The sequence below is a fragment of the Loxodonta africana genome, chromosome 5, assembly GCF_030014295.1.
Source record: "Loxodonta africana isolate mLoxAfr1 chromosome 5, mLoxAfr1.hap2, whole genome shotgun sequence".
NCBI classification, from domain to species: Eukaryota; Metazoa; Chordata; class Mammalia; order Proboscidea; family Elephantidae; genus Loxodonta; species Loxodonta africana.
In genome coordinates, this window is record NC_087346.1 from 63,847,780 (window position 1) to 63,875,567 (window position 27,788).

The 27,788-nt window shown below is 38.2% G+C and overlaps 1 protein-coding gene across 11 annotated transcripts in view; it reads left to right on the forward strand.

The window, feature by feature from the left end:
- Positions 1-27,788, forward strand: part of FAM13A (family with sequence similarity 13 member A) — a 363,829-nt gene that overhangs the window by 237,595 nt on the left and 98,446 nt on the right. For 2 of the 11 annotated variants that reach the window (XM_064285560.1, XM_064285561.1), the window contains exon 1: positions 9,107-15,284. The exons of 8 other annotated variants lie outside the window; for them this stretch is intronic. In XM_064285560.1, coding sequence (XP_064141630.1) covers positions 15,256-15,284 — 29 coding nt within the window. In that variant the 5' untranslated portion in view covers positions 9,107-15,255. Of the gene's footprint in view, positions 1-9,104; positions 15,285-27,788 lie in introns of those variants that run through there. One more of the 11 variants, XM_064285557.1, reaches the window with a different exon arrangement.

Sequence of the window (27,788 nt, forward strand, 5' to 3'; positions counted from 1 at the left end):
TTGATTTAGTTATATATTCTTCCAGACTTATTTCTCTGTATGTACACAGGATACGTTGTGCATATTTTAAATTAAAAAAAAAAAATTTTTTTTTTACCATACTGAATGTACTGTGGTGCTTCACATATTCTTGAAACTTTCCCTTATCATCTGTATTACAGAGTCCCTGGGTGGTGCAAAAGGTTAAGCACTCCACTATTAGCCAAAAGGTTAGTGGTTTAAATCCACCCAGAAGTGCCTTGAAAGAAAGGCCTGGCGATCTGCTTCTGAAAGACCACAGCCTTGAAAACCCTATGGAGCAGTTCTACTCTGCAAGACATGGAGTCAACATGAGTTGGAATCAACTTAACAACAGCTAACAGCAAGCCTATATTACTTCCTCCTACTGTGATGTTCCTTCCCTTTCCTTTCAGCCTCTAAATTCAGTGTTCTTCAAGTCTCCTCCTTGGCTGCCTGGTCCCCTTCTGACTGCTGTCCTCTCTGTGGCTGATCTGGTATCACAGAATGATAATTTTCAAATCAAGTTCTTGACTCTGAACACAACCCAAAGTCTCCAGTGCGTACCAGACATCTCCCCTTCCACGTTTACCTTAAACTCAGTGTCTCCAAATAGAACTCATCTTTCCCCCTCAACTTTGTTACACATTCCATTCTCCCAGCCAGCAGACTCCAGACCTTTATATAATCAGCCCGTAAATCTTGTACTTCCTTTTTAGTGTCTTTTACATCCCTTTCTTCATTTTCTTCCAGGTTCATGGGTGGTGCAAGCTATTAAGCACTCGACTACTTAGCTGAAAGGTTGGTGGTTTGAACCCACCCAGAGGCTGCCTGGGAGACAGGCCTGGTGATCTACTTCTGAAGGGTCACAGCCTTGAATACCCTGTGGAACAGTTCTACTCTGCACACACGGTGTCTCTATTAGAATCAACTCAATGGCAACTAACAACAACAAATCTCAGCCCTAGTTTGGGCCTCCATTACCGTATGATTGGATTATTACTACATTTTCCCCACTCTACAAAACCTACCTGGAGAAGGACATCGTGCTTGGTAAAGTAGAGGGTCAGCAAAAAAGAGGAAGACCCTCAACGAGATGGATTGACATAGTGGCTGCAATAACGGGCTTAAGCCTAACAGCAATTGTGAAGATGGCGCAGGACTGGGCTGCGTTTCATTCTGTTGTACATAGGATGGCTATGAGTCAGAACCACTCGATAGTACCTAACAACAACAACAAAAACAACTAAACCTGCCAGATTCATTTTCTTCATACAAGCTTTCTCTGTCTTCAGCTGCTAACTCCATAGTTTCTAAATCTGTATCTCCTGTCCAGAGTCCTCTGCTGAGCCATACCCACATGTCTACTCTAGCTAGGGGACGTGTGTTCCCAGTCTTTCAGATACCTCAACTTTTCCCCCTGTCCCCTACTCCTGTCATCCCTCCACAGCCAACCAATCGCACGATGCCCTTTGACAATTTCACTGTCTCTATTTGGACCCACTGCTCCCCCACCCACTACCACCGACGGGTACAGTCATATCACTTTCCTGCTCAGAACTCCTCTGTGGCTTAACTGCATCTGGCCTGCAAGGGACACGCTGCTCTTTCCCGTACATACCTCTTTAGCACCATTCCTTACCCTCAACTGTATGCCTGCCTTTCTGTCATATTTACAGCTACCATACACCACATTTTTTCAGGAAGATCTTAATTTTGGGTATTGTCTTCAAGATCAGGTCAGATATCAAATCTTTATCTTGATACTTGCTGTAAAAATTACAGTAATGCAGCTTTTTTTTTAATTCTATCACAGTTTTATCAGGTAGCTCTGTAAAAAGACCTTCAGACCTGAAAAGTGACCTTGAATGAAAAAACTGTGATTCTGAGAAGGCTGTTCATTTCACAAATATTTGTTGAGTTAGGTGAGTTATTCAAGATCACATATTTAATTGACAGGCTGAGATAAAATATAGGTCTCCTAATCATTTTACAATTATTTCCTGCCTGTCTTTGACCTTGAGTTACTTTACCCTTTCATGTGCTTATACTTTTCTTTCAACCTGATTGTGAGTTCCTGAAGGAGAGAAACAATGTGTTAATATTTAGTTTGCACCCAGGGTAGTACCTAGCAGGCAAGTCCTTAGTTGTTGTTGCCATAGTTGTTACTGTTATATTATTATCTGTGCCAAATTTGGATTTAAATTTTACTCTTAGACAAGAGCACCGACTTCTCTTCATCTGTCTGACCTACAGGAGGGTTGCTATGAGTCAGAATCGACTCGACATCAAAAAGTTTGGTTTTTTGGTATCTGACCTACACCTCTCAGAGGCTGAAGTCTGACTATAAAATAGTTATGTGTCATTTTCCACTTTTGTGGCCCTTGAAAGTGCTAACCTAAGGGAGTCCTATCCTGTCCACCCTTAGAGATGCCACAGAAGTGAGGACAGCTGTGCCCCCTCATCCTCTGTGCTATCTCTCCCTCTGGGGCTCCGATCCTGATGTCACATTCCTATCAGCAAGTAATGTGTTGCTTATTTACAGGGGAGAAACCCATTGTTTTTTGAGGCTCATAACCTCTCTGTGCGAGTCTCTGCCCTTGTGTCAGAAAGTGTTTCCCTTGTGACGTTTGCCAAACAAAGAACACTTCATGTTGTAGTAATATATTACAATTAAACAACAAAAAAAATACATTTCATAAGAATAAAACTTTCAATACTATTAACTGTACCCATTGCCCTTCAAACTATCTAATTTACTAACCCCTGCAATTAAGTGTGACTTTCTTCACTTCTGAAGTCCAGCCAGCAATAAAAAGTAGTCATAACTATCCTGTGTTTGTACTTCATAAAGGATACTCCAATTACTTCCTGAACATGTGTTTGTTCCCTATAGTGTTTCACTCTCAGCTACTTAGAGCCAAGTTTCAGAATTTTTAACTGACGAGGGAAACTGAGATGAAATTAGGATATTTAGCTGCAAGATTCATAACCATATGATGTACAATATAATTTGAAAAATTACCAAAAATTATAGCTGTGCTGCTGACTATGCAGGGTTTATTACAATAGCTCCCATATGAGCCAAGGAGTGTTTGAGACCACCTTGTGAGAAATATACCACACAGTTCCCCTAGGGAGTTACCATTTTCTTAGTTGTTCCCCCTTTCTGACCTTCACAACAAATATTTATATAAAAGAAGATTTGAAAAGGACTCCGAGGTCACAGACTTGATTAGAAAAAAAATATCTTAATCTATCTGTATAGATATTTTTCTAATCTCTTCTTAACCACCCACTCCCATGATAAATATTCCAAGGTCTTCTTAGACAAACTGTTTCATATAAGCTGAATATCTATTAAAAAATATTCTCCAGTGTTTAACTTTAGTCTTCTTTTCTTCTTATAGTTTAGAATGAAAGCTTCTGATATTTCTCTCAGTGTTTAGATTATTAAAGAACAAATAGTTCTGTACTCATTCACCACAATCCTTCCCACTATCCAATTGCTATGGCTACTTAAATTTTAACATTTCACTGGTATCAAAACTTCAATTTAATTTTTTTTTTTTTTTTTTTTTTTTTACTGTTTACAGCATGAGTTGTTGATGAAAGAGTAGATGAGTAACGTTAAGAAAATTTATTATCATATTTTCAGGTAATTTCTAGTGGCATATAGATCACTAGAGTGTATCTGGACTTATGTGGTCTTAGCTGGATTTATTTTAGTAATTTAAGGTCAGCAAACTTAAACTGGGCACATTCTATGCACTGTATACTATAGCCTAGGCATAGGAGAGCCAGAGAGAACCAAGAATAGGTCTCTGCTCTTCAGGGTCCCTCAGTCCATTAAGTGAGGCAAACTTACATACATGGTTAACACTAATACATGATAGAAGGAGGTTTGCAAGTGGCATAATAGAGGTGCTGTGAAAGCAAAGAAGACTTTTTATTGAGTAAAATTCAAACTTGTTAGCATGACATTCAGGGTCTTTCAAATCAACTGTCTTTTCTAGCTTGCTCTTCTGCAGTTATTTGTTCTCTACCCAGGCTACATTGCAGCCACATTACTTCAAATGTATCCCAGTGTCTTTATACATCTGTATCTTTGCTAATGTTCCTTTTATCTGGAGTGCTCTCTCCCACTTCGTTGAGGGTCAATTTTTTTTTTTTTTTCTGTGAAGATCTGTCTAAATCTTGCCTCTCAGAAATAATTGTTCCCCTGCCTTTTTCCTTGGCACATTTCTTAGATTACTTCACTTATCATGCTCCTTCTTTGAATGTGATCAGTGGCCCGTGTGTCATCCTCTGCTTAGATTTTCCCTTTTTTTCATTGATTCATTTTTAAATACTTGTTGAATGCTTATGTGTCTGATGTTCTTCCAAGTGCAACAGTTCAACAGTAAACAAGACAAACTTCCTACCTTCAAGTGATCTACTGTCTTTAATGGAAAAGACAGGCAACACATGAAACCATTACACATATAATTAAAATCCCAATATTTAAGATGTGAAGGAAAATAAAGCCAGGGACTCAAGAAAACTGACACGAATATGCATACATCTTTATGGACTTTGTTTTATATATTCTGTTTTATTGAAAAGAATAGGATGGTGATTTACTTTGGAGTCCCTGGGTGGCACAAATGGTTAAGTACTGAACTAACCAAAAGGTTGGTGATTAAGCCCACCCAGGGCACCTTGGAGAACAGGCCTGGCAATCTGCCTCTAAAAGCCTTGAAAACCCTGTGGAGCAGTTCTGCTCTCAGACGTGGTGTCACCAGGAGTCAGAATCAGCTCAATGGCAACTGGAAACAACAATTATGACTTCGCCCATTTAGGAGAATAAAATCCCTTCATGGGGGAATCAGAAAGGGCAGCATATGAAAAGCAGAGAAAGGCTGAGTTTTGTTTTGGTGGTATGTATGAGATGGGGAGGGGATTCAAGGCTAGATAAATACCTGAACAGAAATAAGTGGTGGGACAGCAGAGGGCACGGCAGGGTACAATGAGTAGCTTAGCCTGACCTGAGTCCACAGTTCATGTGAGGAAGAGGGTGATAATGTGTGTTTCTGGAATAGAGTGGGTGCTTCCTGTTGAGTGTACATAGAATTTAAATTTTAGACTATGAAGAGGAATTGAAGGGTTTTGACATTAAAGCAGTATTTGGGAAGATCAGTTCTGCACAATCTGGATCTAGGGTAGGACAGACCAAAATCAGTAAAACCTATGGGAGAGAGGAGAAGCTGTAATCCAGAGGTTAAGTAACAAAGATTTAAACATGAAAGGGGGTTAAGGAGAGAGAACAAGTGGTAATGGACCAAAGGACAGAAAAGAAAGAGAGAGACAATATTATCTAATTTAAACTTTTCCTATTAACCAAGTGTACATTTACACCCATCCTCACTTATGGACACGGTTAGGTTCCAAACACTAGGTCGTTATGCAAAAATTGGCATTATACGGAAAGGGAGGATGACCACATCAGATTACACAATGGAGGATGACTACATCAATTACGTAACTATCAAATTACATCATTTCATAACTGTCAAACCACTGAGAATCATGGCTCAGCCAAGTTGACACATAACCCTAACCATCACAGCCAGGATTACTCTCACCTTGCAACTTGGCATTCGTTACTGCCAGACTAATATGCAAAATAGTAGTTTTTTTACTATTGTCGTAAATGTGAAATGTTGCATAATGAGATAGGCAGTAAATGAAGAGTAGGTGTAAAGAACAAATCTGTCTTGGAAGAAGTACAGCCAGAATGCTCCTTAGAAGCAAAGATGATGAGACTTTGTCTCACATACTTTGGACATGTTATCAGGAGGGACCATTCCCTGGAGAAGAACATCATGCTTGGTAAAGTAGAGAGTCAGTGAAAAATAGGAAGACCCTCAACACGATGGATTGACACAGTGGCTGCAACAGTGGGCTCATGCATAGCAAAGACTGTGAGGATAGTGCTGGACTGGGCAGTGTTTCATTCTGTTGTACATTGGGGTCGCTATGAGTCAACGGCACCTAAAAACAACAATAGGTGTGCAATTACCACTTGGCTTGGCTAGTTTCTGTACTATTTATCAGTCTGATATAGAGTGAGTGAAGTCTAGGGTGATATTTGTTCAAAAATAATTCACCAGGCTCTAGACTTTTAAAATTGGATTGATTTATGTTTTAGAGTTATCTTCCTGAAATAGTATTTTGCAAAGTTATTGTGGAATTATAATTCATTTTTCAATGTATTTTCCTTATTTAAATAATGAATTAATTACATTGCCTATTTTGGAGTCTATTATTTGTATTAGCTTTATTTATAAGCCAAGTTTATTACCTAATTTGTTTGAAAATTTCTTTTTTAAGTATATCTCTTCTCACTAAAATTCAGTGAGAAAAAAATTTTTGTTTCATTGTGAATTTTAATAATGTACTACATGTGACTATAACTAGAGGATACACACATATACACAATTATTTAATGCAGTGGGTCACATTCTCTGAGAAGTTGAATTAAAAAGGAATTTTTTTAAGATCCCATCATTTAAAATGCAGTAGGTCTACTGGCACTTTGAGTCATAACAACAGTGCATTTTTTTAATGTGACCTATTCTTGGTAACACAAGTAATTGCTACTTGCTCCTATATTCCTTTTAAATATATTTTCCTTTATTCATTTATTAGGTTGGTTCAAAGAAAAGTATGCCTTTTTCAGTTAAATTAATTTTACTAGCCAGTATGTAGACACTGAGAGATTTTTTGCTTGTATTCAGTGTTTCATGTCCCAGAAATGTGAAGAGTTTATTTTATGTTTTATGGATATATAATTAACCGGTTGGTTACCATATCATCCTAAACAATTTTGACATTTCTCTAAGGAAGCCCTGCTGAAGTCTGCTTCTCCTCTGCCAGGAAATATCATTTAGCAGGGTGAGAGGTCACTGGGACAATTTAAGGCAGCTGATCTCAGGTGTGGCGGCAGCTGTTGTGTGAGACATGACTTATTTTATGAGAACAGAAACACTATTATCTGGGCTCCCAAGAGAGATTTGGAGAAAGTAATGCCCAGGGAGTCCCATTCCAGGAAAATGTGCACAGTACTTATTTATTGGCAGTGATCACTAACAGAGATTCCATCTGGCAAAAATGTGGATTTTTCCCTGTCCCAGAAGTTGGGGAACAATTATGTAAGTCGTCTCGAAGAATTTATTTTTAACCACTTTTTTATGGAGAAATTCTTATAAGAAAGTCCCTTTAAAGAAAATAGACAAAGGTTCTGCCTGGATTTCTGAATAACTGGGCTACCTTCTTTACCATGAGTTATAAGTACTTGTCTTTTGATTTGAAATCATTACTCTGCCTTTTTGGTCAATGCTTTGAATCTTCTTTTCTGTATTGGAAATGTTGGAACCGGTTAGTGAAGTCAGAGACATCAGTTGAATGAAGAAGCCAACTCTGAATCTCTCACCATTAACGCCTTGCAACCTTGCCTTACTGTCAGCATCATTCTCCTCTACCCCTCACTGGCAGCTCTGCAGGATTTGACACCCTAAAGAAATGACCGCTGTAAGCCATTTGGGAGTCCAGCAAGCCTAGTCAGATGCAGTTAAATGAAAGAAGCCCATAATAGTTTTAAAAGCAACATACATCATCAGAATTAAATACATATGTCTTTAGAAAAACAGTTACATAATTTCTATCCCATGGGATTTCTTTTTCTGCAACCTTCTGATATAGACTAGATAAATGTAATAAATGAGGAAATATTTTGATTATGTTGATTTTATTAATTGTCTTTTATTTGTGCCTGAGAAAAGTAAGCATATTTACTTCTGCTTTTACTGAAGAAAATAGTTTACCTAACTGGAAAATCCTTATTCCTATTAGCACAAGGCTGTTGTATCTTTTTTTTTTTTTTGCCTGAAATAAATCTTCCGTAAGATTTTACAGTTATTCCTTGAGGTAAGAAATACTGTAGTTCCTTTACATAACTCACACCCCTCACTTCTTAATTTCTTCATATGAAGAATACAATTAAGAATACGATTTGAAACTTGATTTTTCCGTCTCTTTCTCTTTCCATCTTCCTCTTTCCCTCGACATCCTACCCCAACCACTTCCTTCCCCTGTTGCACTGGCTTCTACCACTAAGCTGTTAATACACACACACGCACACACACACACTGTTGACTCAGACTAGCAGAAGAGGTTTGTTCAGGTCTAGTGCATGTCTTTGTGTTCCAGACATATATATGTATATACATATGTTTGGAAACCCTGGCGGCATAGTGGTTAAGTGCTACAGCTGCTAACCAAGAGGTCTGCAGTTCAAACCCTGGTGGCGTAGTGATTAAGATGCAGCGGCTAACCAAAAGGTCGACAGTTTGAATCCACCAGCTGCTCCTTGGAAACCCCATGGGGCAGTTCTGGTCTGTCCTGTAGGGTTGCTATGAGTCGGAATCAACTTGACGGCAACAGAATATACACACACACGCGCGTGCGCACGCGCGCGCGCACACACACTCATCTAAGTTTAAGCCTCAAAGAGAAGAAAGGATTCTTTATTTTTTGTAGCCAATTGGTGATATGTATATCAGTGTGTAAGTATAACACTTTATTATCTTTAAGGGCTATTGCATGGTGGAAAAACTACAGGCATTGTCATTCACACACTGGCTTCAGTTCAGCCACTTATTAGCTGGGTACTGAGGTTAATTAATTTCTTTATTTCCACGTCTATTAAAATGGGCATGGCATAGATTCTCAGTAAATACTAGTTGCCTGACATATATCACCCCTTTCACTTCCTTTTCTCTGTAGTCTTTTATTTAATTTTTTGTTGCTGCTGCTGGTGATGATGCTGTTGTCACGTGAGAAGCACTGAAATTCATTAACTAGCACTCTAATACAGATTACCGGAGAGCTAGTTTAATCAAGATCCCGTGGAGCAGCAACAGAATATCTAAATTATTTGTGCCCTAAAAATCTTGACTTCATGATTATAAAAAATTCATGTCAGATTTAGTCATTACCATTTGTAAATACGATATGAGTTTCTTGTGGAAGGCATTGCTCCTTAGTGCATTTTACAAAGATTGATAAATATATGGAGAAGAAAACTTGCCTGAGAAGCACCTTCTCACCAACCTTTCAAAAAGGAAATTAGTCCTGAAATAATATATCATTTTGTCTTAGGAAATAAAATCAGATTTTACAACAACATCAGAAAACAAAAATGGATGTGGCCAAGAAATGTTGTTGGTCTTTTGGTTGTTTTTAACTGATGTTGAAATTAAAACAAATGCAGCCACATCATTTTTGGAACAATTGTTGCTCTCTAGCACAAGGGCAAACATATTACTAAACACTTGGAGCCTGCTGAAGACGTTATGTAAGAAAATTAGATATCTACAAGCCAGCTAAAGCATGAAAAGGAAAACAGACAACCTAAGAGAAATTGAATGATTTTGAATGCTTAAAAGATTTCAGAAGTTTTGGAAAGGATCTTACTTTTTACATCTCTGTGATTGCATATCAAGGAATCCTGGCAGCACAGTGGTTAAAGTGCTTGGCTGCTAACCAAAAGATTGGCAGTTTGACCTCACCAGCTGCCTGCAGGAGGAAGTTGAGGCAGTGTGCTTCCATAAAGAGTCCAGCCTTGGAAACCTTATGGGGCGATTCTGCCCTGTCCTATATGGTTGCTATGAGTTGGGATCAACTCCACGGCAATGGATTTTTGAGATTGCACGTCAATGTATAACCCAGATAGTTTATTTCTTAAATTGGTTGTTGGTTAGCATTCTTTATTTGAATCTACGTGAGTCACCTAGTTTATCTTAAGTGTAGCAATACAATGGTAAATTTTAAAATGTATATTGAGTCGGAATCGACTTGATGGCACTGGGTTAGGTAGACATATTGCTTGATAAATTCAAGTTTAACCAAAGGAACTAGACCTCAGACTCTCTAGAGAAGTGATTTATTAATCCACTCAGCACTTACTGAGCATCTGCTCTTTGTAAGGGCTTTAGGAAAGATGTAGTTCTTGTCCTGGAAAGCTTACATTCCAGTCCAAGCCAAACCCAAACCCGTTGCCGTAGAGTCAATTCTGACCCACAGCAACCCTGTAGGACAGAGTGGAACTGCCCCATAGGGTTTCCAAGGAGCAGCTGGTGGATTTGAACTGGCAACCTTTTGGTTAGCAACAGAGCTCTTTACCACTTAGCCACCGGGGCGCCTATATTCCAATAGGGAAATAATACATAGAGTCAAATAATAATAAAATTCTGGCAGGGGGGAGGTAGATATTATAAGAGATGCTGAGAGCTAGCAGAGTTAAAAGAGATAGATTTCTTCCAACTGGTCTAGGCCTTAAGTAGGGGTTGAATTTTGCCAGGAGAAAATGGACTGGGAAAATATTTCAGACAGAGGGAACAGCATGAGCAAATGTTTGGAGAAGAAAAGTTCAGAGCATATTTGAAAATAGTGACCAGGTATGTCTTGAGTGGTTTCCTTAAGGGGTATAAGCAGCTGAACTGGAGAGGTAAATTGGGGTTAATCTTTGGAGAGTCTTAAGTGTCATACTAAAAGGATTAAGAATCATTTAAGAGGTGTTGTAGTTGTTAGCTGCCATCAAATTGGGCCCCCAACTTAGGGCAACCCAGTGCACAACAGAACAAAACAGTACCCAATCCTATGCCTCCTCATGACCAGTTGGAGATCGGACCCGTGTGATCCACAGGGCTTGTATTAGCTGGTTTACGGAAGGAGATTGCCAGACCCCTTTTCCTGGTCCTTCTCTGTCCGGAAGCTCTGTTCAGCATTACAGCAACACATAAGCCTCCACTGACAGACATGTGGTGGCTGCGCTTGAGGTTCTTTGGCCAGGGATCAAACCCAGGTCTGCCACGTGAAAGGCGGGAATTGTACCACTGAAACTCCACTGCCCTCTGTTTAAGAGGTAGTTGGAAGCTACTGAAGTTTTTGAGCAGAGGATTGAGTGACCAGATCACGATCACAGCAGGAAATTCAGTCCAATAGTGAAACGTATGCATTGGGAATAGGGTAAATGGAGGCAGAAAGATCATTTTGAAGATTATTATAGTAGCACAGATGACTATGGTCGACTGATTAAAGAGACATGGCTGGGCAATCAGCAGATTTGGTTAGGGGAAGGAGAGAGGAAGGAGTAAAAGATGACTCATGTTTTGAATCTGATTCATAAAGAGAATAATAACATCATTAACAAAAGGAGCCAGGAGGAGGAGAATGGCATTAGGTTTTCAGCATGTCAACATGTTGATTAAGATGGTAATACTAATAATTATTGAGCAATTATTACAGTAAAACCTGTGAAAGCCAGAACCTGTGTAAGGCAGAAACCTGTCAGGGAAAACGTCAAAACATTTTCCACTAAAACAAGCGATAGAAAAGTGGTAAGACTGTACCCTGTCAAAGACAGAAAACTTGTGAGACCCAGAAAACAAGGCAGTCCTGTTGAGTTCCGGTTCTCACAGCTTTCACTGTATGTGTTTGATCTCATTTATTCCTCAGAGCAACCTCAGAGCTTTTAAACCACTGCCCAAGTTTCAATAGCCCATCAGTGGTGGAGTCAGGATCCAGTACCCAGGGGTGTAATTCCAGAGCCCAATTTATTAAGCCCTAATAGAAAGCTTGTGTTTAATGGGGTTGGAAGGGAGGGGCGGTGGAGTAGGAGACGAGGAGAGACAAATGGAATAAGAGGAGGATGAGCAATCAGGGGTTTGGAGGATTCACAAGCAAGATAACAGAGAGCCAAAGACTTTTCAGAAAATTGAAGGTAGGTGTTTCAGAAAAGTTAGAGTAGGAGGGGATCTAAGAAAAAGCATTTAGATTTGACAGCCAAAAGAGCACTGATGATCTCAAAAAGCAGTTTTAGAAGAGTAATGAGGTCAAAAGTCTGTTGGCATAGGGTGGAGGAGTAAGTAACATTCAGGCAGCTGAAGTAGCCTTTGGGGAAGTTTGTCAGTGGAAGGAGGAGGGAAATAGCTCTGCAGTGCCAGAGGGTAGGACTGTCTTGAAGGTAGAAAAAGTAGGTAGAAAGGCAGAGATTTAAGATATAGGGGAGATCAGACTTTTTCTAGAAGAAGCAGGAAATGATGCGATCAAATACATAGACGAGAGACTTGAGTCCTGCCAGTGAGGACACTTGCCCCTAGACAAGAAAGAAGTCAAAAAGATTGAGGTGCGATTGAAGGTTGGGGGATTTAAGTAGCACAATAAAGACTAAAAGGCCTGGCTCACATTTGATGATGTTGACTTTCTGGATAAATGAGGATGTGAAGTAATTAGTGACTGTGAGAGGTTCAGGTTTGTGGCATGGGAGAAGATTTTCAACAGTTGCTGAGGGTATTCTGTGAAAAGTCAAAGATAACAAAAAATGTTGCTACACAGTATTGCAATTCAGGCACAAATTTTTAGTGTAACTAGTTGTCAGGGTTATATGACAATCTTTTGCAATATTTAGCAGCCTGGCAGTAGGGAAACCAACTGATGCTAGTGAACCCATTTTAGAAATAACTAATTGCTGAGGAAAGCCAGGAATCTGCCTTTCAAAGCTGCATTGCAGGTTTGGGTGCGGGTTATCATCTGCAGGCATTGAAAAAGAGTGGAGGCTAAATAGGGAACTAAGTGAAAAGGTGGAGGAATTGGGGAGGCGGAAGTATTAGCGGTTACGACTGATACATATTAGCAGGTTTAGTGAGGAGGAAATGTAGTAGAAGAAGAGAATATCAGATTTTGAGAAGTTGAGAGTTGGCAGAGTTATGAAATGGTGCTCCTGACTACCTGACTGAGGTATTGATGCAAGGATGTTAGAAACAGAAATCATAAAGGTCTTCAAATGGCCAAGGGCTCTGGCAGTGAGTGGAGTAGAGAGAAAGAACTGTAATCCAGGTATAGATTTATAAAAGATTGCTAGGTAATGTCCAGAAAATAGATCAAAAAAGGATAGTTTGTTATAAATAAATAATAGAAACTTGAAAAGGCATGAAATTATTGAGTTATAGTGGTAGGTGATTTTTAAAAAGTAACCATTAATATTGTAAGTATGTAATATGGTATGTTAGAGGAATGTTGATGGGAAGACTTAATTTATCAAGAAATATATATGAAATCAGATGTTAAAATTTGACTGTTCCTATTCACCTGCATTGTACCTCTATTATTTATTGAATATAAATTATAGTTCAATTTAATGTATGTTTTGTAATACTGGGTCCTTAATTGTTGATCATTTTCTTTTATGTCTACTTTAGCCATATAGTATCGACATGTTCACAAAATTCAGAAAAGAGAAAACATTTCTGTTAATGGAATCTTAGCTATTTTTAAAAACAGTTGTATCTTAGAATAATTTTTTTTAATTTATATAAAATAGAATCAGCACTATGATGTATAGCAAAGAGTTTCAGGAATAGGTATGAGAAGACCTGAGTCCAGTTTCTGTTCTGCCACTAACTTTCCGTGTGAATTTGAACAAATTACTTAATTTTTCTAGTATCATGTTTACTCATCACTAAAGTAGATATGTTACAATATATAATTATAATATAGTATACAATCTATGGATTGCTATTATAAGTAATCTAATAGTTATGTGCTAAGCAAGATGTAAAGGCATTTTGAAAAACAAAAGGCTTAGGCAAATATGTAGAACTAAGTTATTGCTACTGGAGAATCAAATTAGGGTTTCTAAATCTAGAATTAAAGAAAAAATATACTAACAGGTTCAATTTAAATAAGTTTTTTAACTTAGATCAGCTGTTGATTTAAAAGGCTGATTTTAGTTATCGATATTCTATCATATTAAGTTTCAGGATGACTAATCCTTTTTCAAAAATATGACAGGATTTAGTCAAGTGATAAAAAAAAATTTATTAGCAGATATAACAAAGGAAAGTAGGCCTCTCACAGTGGGACTTGGTATTCTAAATTCAGAATTGAGTGGTCTGTAAAAACTTTGGGGAAAAAACACAGGGAGGAACCTAAAAGCCTTCACTGTTGCTGGACGTCATGGACTCTCTGGGTCTGTATAAATGCTCTGGGCTGTGTTGTAACTCTGTAACACTCCTAATGTTTAAAAAAAAAATCTTATTTAAATATATTTCTACTTATTGTTCTTGCAGTATATGAAATATACGGATTAGCAATTATGTTCCTAAAAATAACACTTTAGTATTCAATCCTTAAGGAGAAACTGTAAGGGAAAGCTAAATAATTAACAGGCATTTAGCCTTTATGGAAAAATTGATTTGATTTTATTATAAAAATAAATAAATAATAAGCTACAGATTCTTTTGACCTCCTTGAAGGAAACTGACTATGTAAATAAACACACTGAATTTATAAGAATGAAATACAGAAATAATAAGTTAAAATAACTTCTGTGCAAATACCTGAACCTATGCAAATAGATACTTGAAACCCTTAGGAACTTGAGCAGAGTCTTAGGGCACGTATTCTCCCCAGAAACGGGAGCGACGTGCCTTGGGTGATGTCACCAATGACTAGGAACCACCGCAGTGTAAACAAACATCAGCAGGAAATAAATGTGGGTAGGGCAAGGGTCAAGAAGCACGCCTTCCTTCTAGAAAAGTATCGTGCCTTCCAAAGCTAGTGTGTGTGTTTTTGTTCTAAGAGAAGAAGGGGACGGAACTTAGTTCTTGCCTTGTGCCCCAGAAACCTTCAGTGTCAGAGGCACTGTCTTTCCTTGACAAACGGATTTCCTTTGCTGGCAGTCTAAGCAGTGTTGAGAAGTAAGGGGCTCTTCACTCTTGCTGCTGTTATTGGCTGTTTTTCCCAGACTGACAAGCCTGTCTGTGGAACTGCTTGGAGTGAAGTTTCGAGTTACCAGAACTAGGCAAGCCCACTGAGGAGCCGGAGCAGGAGGAGGAGGTGCGCCCGTAGCACTGCAGCAGCTGCTCCTCTGATTGGCTGAGTTGTTCAGCTGCTTCCCTGGAACAAAAGGTCAAAGTGGACTGCAGTGTAAATGTAGAGAGACAGCCAATAAAATAGCATTGCTTGAAGAAGTTTGGAAGCTGAGAGCAGCAGTATACTGGCTAACTGCAGGGCAAGTTGCTCCTCCGACTGTGAGGCGCAGCCTCCCACCCCAAGCCCGGTTCAGCCACTGTACGAAGGCATTCGCTGTGCAGACAACCAAATTTGTCGTGGAAGAGACAGTCGTGAAATTCTCTTGTGTATTTGCATACAAGAATGGCTTGTGAAATCATGCCTCTGCAAAGGTAGTATTTTTCCTATTTTATTCTGTTCTGTTTCTTTTCTGAATAGTTATACTATATATAACTTTGCCAATACTTGGCATCTCGTAGTAATGTGCTGCAAACTGTGTAGAGTCCGTTGTACATAATGCCCTTCCCTAGAACCAAAAAAAAATTTAAACATTATATGCTATTTTACTGACAGTTTTGCTCAGTTTCTTTTTCACTTGGTTATTGTGTTCACTTATATCCTTTCTCAAATGAAAAGGAGTGTAAGAAAATCCCTTTGAAACCCAAAGAAAAACATAGACTTAGAAATACATTGAGCAGATTTCTAAGAAAACTGAAACTGCTTTTTAACCACGTTGTAAAGGTGTAGTAAGCTATAAGCTCATTTTAAGGGATGTTGATAGGTGAAAGACCTTTTAAAATGCATCTTAGGATCCTTCCCTTTTGCAGTTCCCATCTGGGCAAGGGTTTTCTATCAATAAGCACTTTCTAATAAATGAGAATAACTGTTAAAGATAATACTTCCCCATGTATATTTCTAGATAGATTTATTGCACAGATGACAGTTTTTAAAAACTGCTATGTAAGACCGAGCACAGGATCTGTTTTTGTTAATGATTATGACAGAGATTTGTGCTGTGATTGGGTGGGGGTGGGGGGGGGGGATAGTTACACCAAAACTGCAAAACGTAAATTTAAACAAAGTGTTTATTAAATAAATAAAACACTATTTGTGAACTAATAAGTTAACGCATCCTAGAATGTTAAAGCTGGGAGTCCCCTCAGTAATGACTGAATCCAGTACTCCGATTTCAGCGGGAAAACTGGCATGGAGGTAGTCTGAGAGTTGCCCAAGGAACATTTTATGATTTTTAAAATTACTCTCGCTAATTGTGTTACCATATTTCAACTTCAACTGCTTTACAGGCAGGAGCATTTAGTTCCGTATAAATGCTGCATTTAAGAAAACTATACAGGGTTTTTTCTTCATGAAAATGATTTAAAAAATCAAATAATAAATATGGTTTTATTATTCATAAGGTTGAAAATATCTAAGAAAAAAACTAGTTTCACTTAAAATTACCTGCCGCCAAGATTTTACTGAATGTTCGTATTTTAAAATAGAAGATAAGCTAAAAACCAATAGTTGATTTACAAAATAGCACACAGATATTTACTATGAGATAGACCAGTGTAGATTTTATTTCACTGTACTGACAAGTACATTGTAATGGGAACTTGAAGGGGGGCGTCCTACACATTTCCTCTTCTAAAATTCAATAATCCAGCAGAGCAGAAAGTGAATTCGTCATCACCAAAACCCGTTGCCATTGAGTTGATTCCAACTCACAGCGACCCTATATGACAGAGCACAGCTGCCCCATAGGGTTTCCAAGGCTGTAAATCTTTACAGACGCCGACTGCCATGTCTTTATCCTGCGGAATGGCTGGTAGTTGGCAGCCAAGCACTTATCCACTGTGCCACCAAAAAAAAGCCACCAAGGCTCCTTGAATTCGTGATAGATCTGAAAATTTTCTGTATTATCTCTGTTAAAGAAAACCCTGGTGACATAGTGGTTAAGTGCTATGGCTGCTAACAAAAGGTTGGCAGTTCAGATCCACCAGGCGTTCCTTGGAAACTCTATGGGACAGTTCTACTCTGTCCTGTAGGGTCGCTATGAGTCAGAATTGACTCAACAGCAATGGCTTCTTTTTTATCTCAGTTAAATGGTTCATACCCTTGAAACGTGGCAAGAGACCAAAAGTAATGAACACTTCTTGGAGTCTTGTTTTGGTTACTAACTTTAAAGTTGGGGGCTTTTTTTCTTTTATTACCATCAGTTCTTCAGGGTCTAAAGCAAGTTGTGTTTTAGTTAAGAACGTTGGATTTTACTGTACTCTGTTAGAGCTACTTAGTGTTTTATCTATAAAGCAGATCATTATACTGCTAAAACATTGCTTAGGGAGTTAAATTGATCAGAACGTATAATTTCCTGCAAAATTATTTGACATTGTCCGTCCTTACTAATAAACCTATGCAAGAGGAATAATTTAAATTTGCATTCAAGATTGCTGAGTTGATACTTTTGTTTCTTTGTATTCCATCCTTTAGATCCCAGTCCTGTGTGTCCACTACCACAACGTTCCCCTTGATCATAGAAGTTTAATTTAATTGCTTTCCCTTCAGTCTCCATTTCAGACCTCTTCCTACCTCTGATTATAAACCTTCTGAAAGCAGGAACCTGGATCGTGTGTCCTCTTCATTAAAGGTCCCTCGTGAATATAAGCACCTATGCAGAAACCTTCCCAACTCCTCTATAAATTTGTTTCTTCAAATAGTGGTTCAATATCTTTGGCTAATGATTTCCATGACTGTCATGGCAATGATGAGTTGTGCCAACCACCCCCACCAGTATACTGTGGAGACCTGCCTGAAGCAGGTCCATTCTGTTTAAGAGCCCTAAGGGGCTAGAAGGAATCATGGTGGCAAAATGGTTAAGCTCTTGGCAGTTAGCGGTTCAAACACACCCAGCAGCTCTGCAGGAGAAAGACCTGGTGATTTACTTCCCATAAAGATTACAGCCAAGAAAACCCTATAGGGCAGTTCTGCTCTGTGACATGGGGTCACTGTAAGTGGGAATTGACTTGATGGCACCCAAAAACAATAGCAAGGGGCTAGAAACAACTAAAAGAGAATGAATAAAAGAAAAGCTTTAAAAACCTTTTAAAGAAATCCAAGCTCTGTGTTTGTATCGAGCAGAGAGGTCACAGTCAATACTTCTCACCTTTTAGGTGGAGAGGAATTACTTGAAGAGCTTATTTTTACAATCAGAGTTCTTCTTGCTGCCCTCCCTTAGACTTACGGATTCTAGCTCTGGGGGTAGTGGGGAAAGTACCTGCATTTTAACAAGCCCTCTAAAAGCAAATCTGATGGAGATGGTCATCACGTAGAGATACACTAGTCTAAACTCTAGTTAATGATTATAGCTTGTATAAAGCCATCAGCAGCAGGTGTATGTGTGTGTGTGTGTGTATTTAGAAATCTAACACGTATTGTCCCCGTGTGGCTCAGACGGTTAAGCATTGCAGCTACTAACTGAAAGGTTAGCAGTTCAGACCTACCCAGAGGCACCTCATAAGAAAGATCTGGAAATGTGCTTCCGAAAGGTCATACACTTGAAAACACTATAGAGCAGTTCTACTCTGGACCTGGTGTTGCCATGTGTCAGAATGGTCTCAAGGGCAACTGATTTTTTTTTAACACTATATTGCTCAACATCCCTAAAGAGAATATTAAGTATCATGACCTTGTGGTTGGGTACCAACAAGTTGATTTCGACTCATAACGACCCCATGGGACAGAGTGGGACACCCCCATAGGGCTTTCTTGGCTGCAATCTGTGTGAAAGCAGATCACCAGGTCTTTTTCCCACAGGGCTGCTGGGTGGCTCCAAATCTCCAGCCTTTCAGTTAGCAGCCGCGGGCTTAACTGTTTGGGTCACCAGGGCTCCTATCCTGATCTTGTGGAGGTTTTTTTTTTTCCCTCCGTAATTAATGCTTTCATTTACGAGATTGTCAGTTTTATCTATTAAATCAAAACATACTTGCGTGGTTGTTTAATATTTTCTCTTTGACTATACTGCTGTTGATACTGAGGTAATTAAGACTCAAGCTGTGCTTCAGAGAGGTCAGGCTAATAGGGAAGCAGACACATTACAATTACCATACAATGTTGTGAATTCAATGATGGACCATATGATTAGCATAATAATAAAGATATACCTAGAATATAATGAATAATATTGCCCTACGGAGCTCTGGTGGTGGCTGGTAACTGAAAGTTCAGTGGTTCAAACCCACCAGCTGCTCCTCCAGAGGAAGCTACGGCAATTTGCTTCTGTAAAGATTACAGCCTTGGAAACCATATGGGGCAGTTCTATTCTGTTCTTATAGGGTCTCTATGAGTGGGAATCGACTCGAAGACGATGGATTACTACCCTGTGGTTTATTTAATCTCACATAAGTGTATGATTTTATTAGCATGTTTGTTCATACCCTAATATTTACTTAGTTGTAATTTCCATAGTGACTTTTTAGCCTTTCTTTGCGTATTGGGAAAGTGTGTAAACATAATTTGTAATTGCTAATCTGTACCAGAGAATAACAGATGACAAAGAAAACTAAGAATGAAATACTTTGATTTCCTGTAATATATTTTTATTATCTTTTTATTAAAAAAAAAAAAATCTGAGTGTAATTTACAGAGTTGCCAGGATGGAGTTAATGTTTAGAAACTCATGATCTTTCGAAAAAGTTTTGCAGAGGCTGAATGTTTAAAATGTGGCCTTCTGTAAGGTCAAGAACTCAGTTCTTACAGTTCACTTTAAATGACATAAAGATGGGATCTTACTACATTTCTATTGAGATGGGCCAGTTGTCCCAATTATTTTTTAAAATACTGAAGTATTTACATAGTACTTCTTATAGTTAATTATAAAACTCAGCATACTGTCAGATATTCCTGTCATCTGAAAAATGTTCCCTCAAAGTAGAAATAGTGTTAGAAGTAAATGGACAAACTACATTAAGAATTTAAGTAAAGTTTCCCCACCCCACCCCCCCCACTCAGGTGACTAAATTAATTTACCTTCTGTCACTAATGAGGAAACCCTGGTGGCGTAGTGGTTAAGTGCTACAACTGCTAACCAAGAGGTTGGCAGTTCAAATCTGCCAGCTGCTCCTTGGAAACTCTATGGGGCAGTTCTACTCTGTCCTTTAGGGTCGCTATGAGTTGGAATCGACTCTACGGCAGTGGGTGGGTCACTAATGAGATAGTATGTTTTATCAGATAGATTCCATGTAGCTTATCCCTCAGGCTCTTTGCATGACTTATATTCCATTGTAATTTTTTTTTCCTTAGCTATTATGCATCTGCGGGTAAGTCTCTCCATTTTATGTGTAGAAAGACTTCTACAGGCTAAGATACAAGGTCTTAACTCCGAGTCTGATGTCTGTGACAAAGCTCTGAATTTTCACAGTAATATTTTGATTTGCTAAATTAACTTTCTGAAAATCACTAACTTAATTTATACCCACAAATGATAATGACGGAGGATAAAGTTAAGAGCATTGATGATTAATTTCAATTCATTTGGTTTTAATGCGTTGACATCCAATTTTATATACAACTTCCTAGTCTTTCCTGGGTTTATTTACCAAAGTGAGAAGCTGAGATTAATAATGTCTATGTAATTCTCTTTTCCATTAATTCATCTAGAAAATTATGATATATATGTTATTGAATATTTATTTTATGATGGGGAAACTCATCATGGTTCCAAACTGCAATGGCTTTTTAAAGAAGACTTAAATCTTTTTTTCTTTTTTTTTAGAAACTGCATTTTATTTGTTTATTTAGAACATTTTATTATGCTTTAGGTGAAAGTTTGCATAGCAAATTGGTTTCCCAATCATTGATTCTTACACAGATTTTTCCAGCACAATCTCTGCAATGTGTCAACACTCTCCCTGTTTCCTCCTGGGTTCCCCATTTCCATTAGTTGGATTGCTTGTGTTTTTGTTGTTGAGGTGTTGAAGTTTTCTATAAATTTTAGAGATTAGACCCTTGTCAGATGTGTTGTAGCCAAATTTTTTTTCCCTCTCTGTATGTTTTCTTTTTACCCTTTTGGTGAAGTCTTGTGATGAATATAAGTGTTTAATTTTTAAGAGATCCTAGGTATCTAGTTTATTTTCTGGTGTTTGTGCATTTTTGGTTATGTCTGGTATTCTATTTATGCCATATATTAGGACCCCTAGTCTTGGCCCTATTTTTTCTTCCATGATCTTTGTAGTTTCAGGTCTCACATTTAGGTCTAAGAAGACTTAAAGTTTTAAGGTATACTGAGTTTCTATTAATGGCGATAAAAACTTTTGGAATGCATAATGGTGATGGTTGTACAACATATGAACTTAGTGTCACTGAATTGTACATGTAAAACTAATTGAAATGACAAATGTTTTGTTACATATATTTCACCATAATTTTTGTAAATAATCAAAAGAAGAATACTTAAAGCAACAGGTCAGTCAACATATACTAGTTATCCAACATCTAAAAACTTCACTGAAGTTTCTTATGAGCAGAATTCATGTATTATTTCTAAGTATTGGTCTTTAGAATACCCCTTTGCAAACGTGTAAACGTTGGTAACATGGGGATGATATGGGAGTTAACCAGGGAACAACCCAGGTAACTGTGGCCTGACTTGTTAGTCTCCTGTGTGGTGTTAGAGAGCCCTCTACTGCTTGTAGTGCTGGCACCTTTCAATTACTTATCTATAAACCAAAAAAAAAAAACCTGTTGCCATTAAGTGGATTCCAACTCATAGCTACCCTGTAGGACAGAGTAGAACTGCCTGATAGGGTTTCCAAGGCTGTAATTTTTGAAGAAGCAGACTGCCACATCTTTCTTCCATGGAGTAGCTGGTGGGTTAAAACCGCTGGCCTTTCAATTTGCACCTGAGCACTTTAACCACTGCACCACCAGAGCTCATTCTGACACCTGGTTAGCCATGTGAATTTCAGCAAATTCTTTTCCTCATCTATAAAATAGAATAATACCCAGTGTACTTATTTTATGGGGAAATTTTGGAGTTAAAGAATGTGAACATTGTTTGCAAATGATAAAACTACTTAGATTTAAAGGGTATATTATATCTCTTTTCATTTTGTTATTTTTATACATTCAATACTTTTTAATTCCACGAATGCAGACAGTGCTCAACACAGTTTAGGCAGTGCTCTGTCATTGGACTTCATTATGTTAGATAAATACTGTAAAGAGTCCTAAAGAACGGTTTGGGAAAGTGCTATTGAAAATTCCATGGAATCAAATATTTTTAAAGTCTCGAAACTTTTTTTTCTTGTGGTGATAGGAATTTGTATATTATGATAGGATTTACCAAAGAAATAGTCTGTGCTGTACAAAGCTTTTATAAAGCACTCTTTACTCTTCCCTTGAGAAGAACCAAAAATAACCTCTTTTTGTAACAGCTTCATTGAGATACAATTCACACACCATACAATTCACCCACTTAAAGTGTAAACCTTTCAATGGTTTTTACTACATTCATGGAGTTGTACAACCATGACAATGATCAATTTTAGAACATTTTAATCACTCCCCAGAGAAACCCATACCCTTTAGCTACCACCTCCCAGCCCCCACCTCTACCCCAGCCCCCAGCCCTAGGCAACCACTAACAAACCTGGATTGGAATTTCAGCCCTGCCTGGTTCTGTGGCCTTGAGCCAGTTAATTAACCTAAGACTCATTTTGCTTATCTGAAAAATCTGGTTAGTAATACCTTCCTCAAAGCACATCTTTGAGGAATAAATTAAATAATGTGTATGAGGCCCTTCCAACAAAGTCCGGTTATTACGGTGAGCTCTCAATAAATGCTAGATGTGTATTCCTTTTTCATAATAACTATCAAAGTTCAAGCTTTTGTTCTTTGCCAGCCTATAAATTCTGTAAGGGTTAGCAGTCTCTCTTACTAGCCTGTATGTCTCCAGCACCTGTCATGAGCTCTAGTAATTAGTAGACACTCAAAAAATGTTTGCTGAATTAGCACTTGCATGTGTTTTTGGAAGCTCCCAAATTGCAACCACAGGTGTACGTGAAGCCTTCAAATACTCTCAAGTAGTTCATCATGCTAAAAACCAGTGTAAAATCATGACAATGTCAGAAACAAGTTCTTGACCCCTTTTTCTTTGCAGAGTCCTCCTCTGGTAGAATGGAGGTTTGTTAGTGGGAGGATGACGGGATAATTTGCATTGTCTTATGCTCATTCTTGTCATTCTCAAGAATTCCACCTTCAGAGTTAACAGCTTGGGAAATCATGTATCTGTTAAATAAAACCCGTATTAACAAACCATTAATAATGTTAGTAATAAAAGGAATTATGGAAAGAAGTTAGCAAAAATAATTTACTATCTCCTTCCCTTCTCCAGTTAGCCCCATATTCTTTTGATTTTTAGTGATTAAAGATTCCAGAATATTCTAAGTTATTTACTAATGTTCTAAAAATATTTTCTAATCAGTGTCAACCCTAAAAAAGAAAGCGTACCACATTTTATATTATTACTGCCTCATTAAAACAATCTTTGTATAGCTATAATAACTATAAAAATAACTTTTCTGAGCAAGAATCTCAAAGACAAATGAAAGCTTCCAGCCACCTTGAAAATAGTTTTATGACAGAACCAAAAATTTCTTTAAGCCCTGAACAACCTTTGGGTTTGCAGTGAGTTGAAATAATTTTCTTTTCCTGCTCTCAAGCCAGAACAAACAGGCCATACTCAAACATTACCTTGCCTGAACATACTCATTTCTGGGTCGTCTGTACACGGCAGAGTACAGCGTTTACATTATTGGCATGATGACAACTCCCACCCCTAACTGTGCAGTCAGAGTAGAGGAATTATTTTCTTTAAGTGAGGATGGGAGAAAACCCATGGCAATCCTGCAAGTCCATTAAGTTTTTGAATAGAAGGAAATGAGATACTTTAAAACAATCAATGTACAGATATCTGAGAATGCTTCTAGCTGGCAAAATTAATTTTACAAAGTATAAACAGTGCATGTTTCATCAAACAGTGGTGTTAGCATTCAGCAAATTTTTTGATGATGCCAATTTTATTCAGCAGCCTTTTACTGAGCACCTGCAGTGTTCTAGATACCTTGCTAGGTGCTGATGGTACAAAGGTAAAGAAGACAAAAGCCAGGAGGTGAGACAAGTGTCTGAACACAGGAATTTCAGTGCCACAGATGTCAACAGGGTCTTGGAGCCTGTAGGAAGAATCACCTCCCTCTCCAGGATGCCGGAAATGGTTTCCCAGATTAGATGATACTCGAGCTGAGAGATGAATAAGTGTTTACCAGGCAGAGAGGTGGAGGAGCCATTTAAGATACAGGAAACAGAAAATACAAATGGAGAGAGTTAGGACAGTGCAGTTTATTTTCAAGGAATGTTATGGATTGAATTATGTCCCCCAAAAGTATACATTGTAAATCCTAACCTCTGTGCCTGTAGTTATGTATAATCCCATTTGAGAATGGGTTGTCTTTGTTATGTTAATGAGGCAGAGTTAGTGTAGGGTGTATCTGAGTCAATCTGTTTTGAAATATGAAAGAGATTAAACCAGAAAAGAAGACAGAGATGGGGGTAAGATAGATGCCAAGACACATAGCAAGAAACCAGGAAGAAGAACCTGGAGAGACAAGACCTTCCTCCAGAGCAACAGACAGAGAAAACCTCTGAATTCAGACTTCTAGCCTCCTAACCTGTGAGAAAATAAATTTCTGTTTGTTGAAGCCATGCACTTGTATTTCTGTTACAGCAGCACTGTATAACCAAGACAGGGATCACTGGAAAGTTCAGTACAGTTGAAGTGTATATTAGTAGGTGAAAGGTCTACAGTCTAGACTGGGAGGGACTTTGTGTGCTAGGCTTAGGCATTTAAATTTTACCCTAAAGAAAATGGGGAAGCAGGAGAGGTTTTTAAGTTAGGAAGATGGATCTAATGGGAGTATTAAAGATGAATTGCAGCATGTGGCAGAGAAAGAGAACCTTGTCTCTGTGAAAGATTCACACAGCAGAAATAGAGGACAGATCAGATTCAAGATCCTTTATTTTCTTTTGGAATAGAATCAGTATAATTTGGTTCTTGGCCAATGTGGGGGTAAGGAACAAGCTTATAAGGAAAACGGTTGGCTTTTAATGTGAATTATGGTGTAAATAGTTAATGTGCTTGGCTGCTAACCTAAAGGTTGGAGGTTCGAGTCCTCCCAGAGGCACCTCGGAAGAAAGGCCTGGGAATCTACTTCCAAAAAATCAGCCATTGAAAACCTTACAGAGGGCAATTCTACCTTGATACACATGGGGCCGCCATAAGTTGGAATCCACTCAATGGCAAGCGAAACTAGAAAAACATTATAAATGCGAATTCCATTTTGTGATTTCTAAGCATGTTTCGAGCCCAAGATTCCCTGTGAAGTACAATGTGAGTCTCTTGGTGCTTCGGTCAATCAATAAGTAGTTACGGTTCACTTTTGACCTTCTAACTGTATGGAGAGTGACCCTCCCTGCTTAAGAACTTCAGTCCTCCTCTTCTCTTAGGTGCACATGCCCTCAGCCCACCGTTCCCTTCAGTGTCTTAGAGATTGCATGCTGTTAATCAGAAGGACATCCAGAATTGAAACTAGTTGAATGGTGACATGGAAGTAGAATGAGACGATCCCAAGTTCTCTTCCAAGTAGTAGTCCTCTCAGTTTATAAGGCAGAATGTAGGTGATAAAGAATGCTACAGCCATAAAGTAAGGAGGAATCCAAAGAGGTCATATTCTATGTAACAGGGTATCCCTTACCTTGTCCTTCAGTTTTATTCTGGGCACCATCCTTTGGTGCAGCCAGGTAAAGTTTATTTTTAAAAGACTTGGAAATATTCTACCAACTCTCTCACAGGTCTCCAGAACTATACTCTCTTCATGACCACTGCTGGGAATATCTGGACCCGCTTCATCTCTCTGCATTTCTCTGCCACCCAGGCTCAGCAAAATCTGGTCCAGAGCTGACTCAGGCAGTAGGACAGAGAAAGGAGTGTTTCTCTCTGTCCTGGGAAACAGAGGTCTTAATTCAGCAACATTCACTGAGTGTGCAGGATACATCAAGCGAGGGAGATACGTATTTAACATAATGTTTAAAACCGTGGTTTTCAACTGCAGGTCATGACCATAATAGGTCATAAAGCCAGTTCAGTGGGTGTGACCAATATTTTATGTAAAGGAATATAACAATAAAAAAAATATCCAAAGTAAGAATCATTTCATGAAATTTGTGTCCATTTTATGTGTCTGTATACTGTCACAGTATAAAAGGTGTTCCTAACTGTGAATTATGGTCAAAGTTTTTAAAATACTGTATCTGGATTGTTTATTGAGGATATAGTTCATTCAAATGAACGCTTTAGCGAGCTTTTGAGTATAGGCCTGAGAACTAAATTTTTATGTTTTAATTTTAGCATTCTTACAAATGAACTTCCAGGGCACGACCTTTTCGTAAGATGGAGGCACCTTCACTAACCAGGTTCTCATTTCTGAATACTTTTTAGTTTTCAAATTTTCACCAGCAGCCCAGAAAATGGTAGAAATACTTTTCCTATCTTATTGAAAAAAAAATTTTAAATCTTTGAAAGTCTTTTTGTTTTGTCTGAACCTTTTCCCTGATTCTCAGTATATAGCCCCCAAAATAATACCTCTTAGCATTGGAGCATTGGTGGCATAGCGGTTAAGCCCTCAACTGCTAACTGAAAGGTTGGTGGTTTGCACCCACCCAGCAGCTCTGCAGGAGAAAGACCTGACGATCTGCTTCCGTAAAGATTACAGTTAAGAAAACCTTATAGGGAAGTTCTACTCTGTCTCGTGGGGTTGCTGTGCATTGGAATCAACTTGATGGCACCCGATGACAACAAGTATTGGCAAAATATTCTATGAATACTATGAAAAATTATGCATACTAACAGCTTCAGCTGTCGTAACAGTTTTGCATTTATCTTTTGGTCAGGAAATTCTGTTTCCTCTTCAATTAAAATAATTTGTATTTCTACTGGCTAAGTGTTGCATTTTTAAGTGTTGCATTTTTAGTCACAAAGTGCAAATAGTACAACCATGTAAACAAAGCTGCCTAGGTTTACAATACAGGATAATAGATAATCTGCACAAGTAGCCCCCAAAATTACAGCTACAAAAGCATACTTAGCTAAGAAATGATTGAAAACTTTTATGTTTGTTTTCCAAAAAGCATAGGGGAATTTTTTTTTTCCCCTCATGTTCCAGAATACGGCCAAACTGATAACCTGGCCAGCAGAACACCAGTTGCCACATTGCTGCTCAGTTGGAGTATGGCATGGTTAATGCCCGACACTGAGAATAAGTTGAAAGTGTTCAAGTAAGCATACTTTATATTTTGCAGAGAAATGAAGGAAAATGTGCTAAAATCACTGACCTCATCATTCTCTAAGAAAATTTGTCAGCTACAATCACCTCCCCTAGACATTCTGTAGCAACGTGAAGAAAAAGCCTGAGTTCCAGAAAAAACGTTTACTTAATGCTTTTAATTTTCTCCTCTTACTTGTCTCTCACTTCTCTCCATTTTGCTTTTCTTTTTTTTTAAGTTCCTATAAATGGTTTTCCTAGTTTTGTTAATGAATGGGAACTAATCCTTAGCATTTACTTGTTTTTCTATACTTTTCAGTACCCAAAGAACACTGACAACTATTTCTTCTAACTAAAGTCCCTTGAAAGTGTATTTAAAGTGTGTAGCTAAATATGCAAATTATGTTAATTATTTTGGTAGCCAGCCACATTTACTAGTTAGAAAGTTGAATTAATTGGAACATTCATCAGAACAGTTAAGAAGGGAATTGAATGGATGGTGATTTGATCCAGTAACTGGAGGTC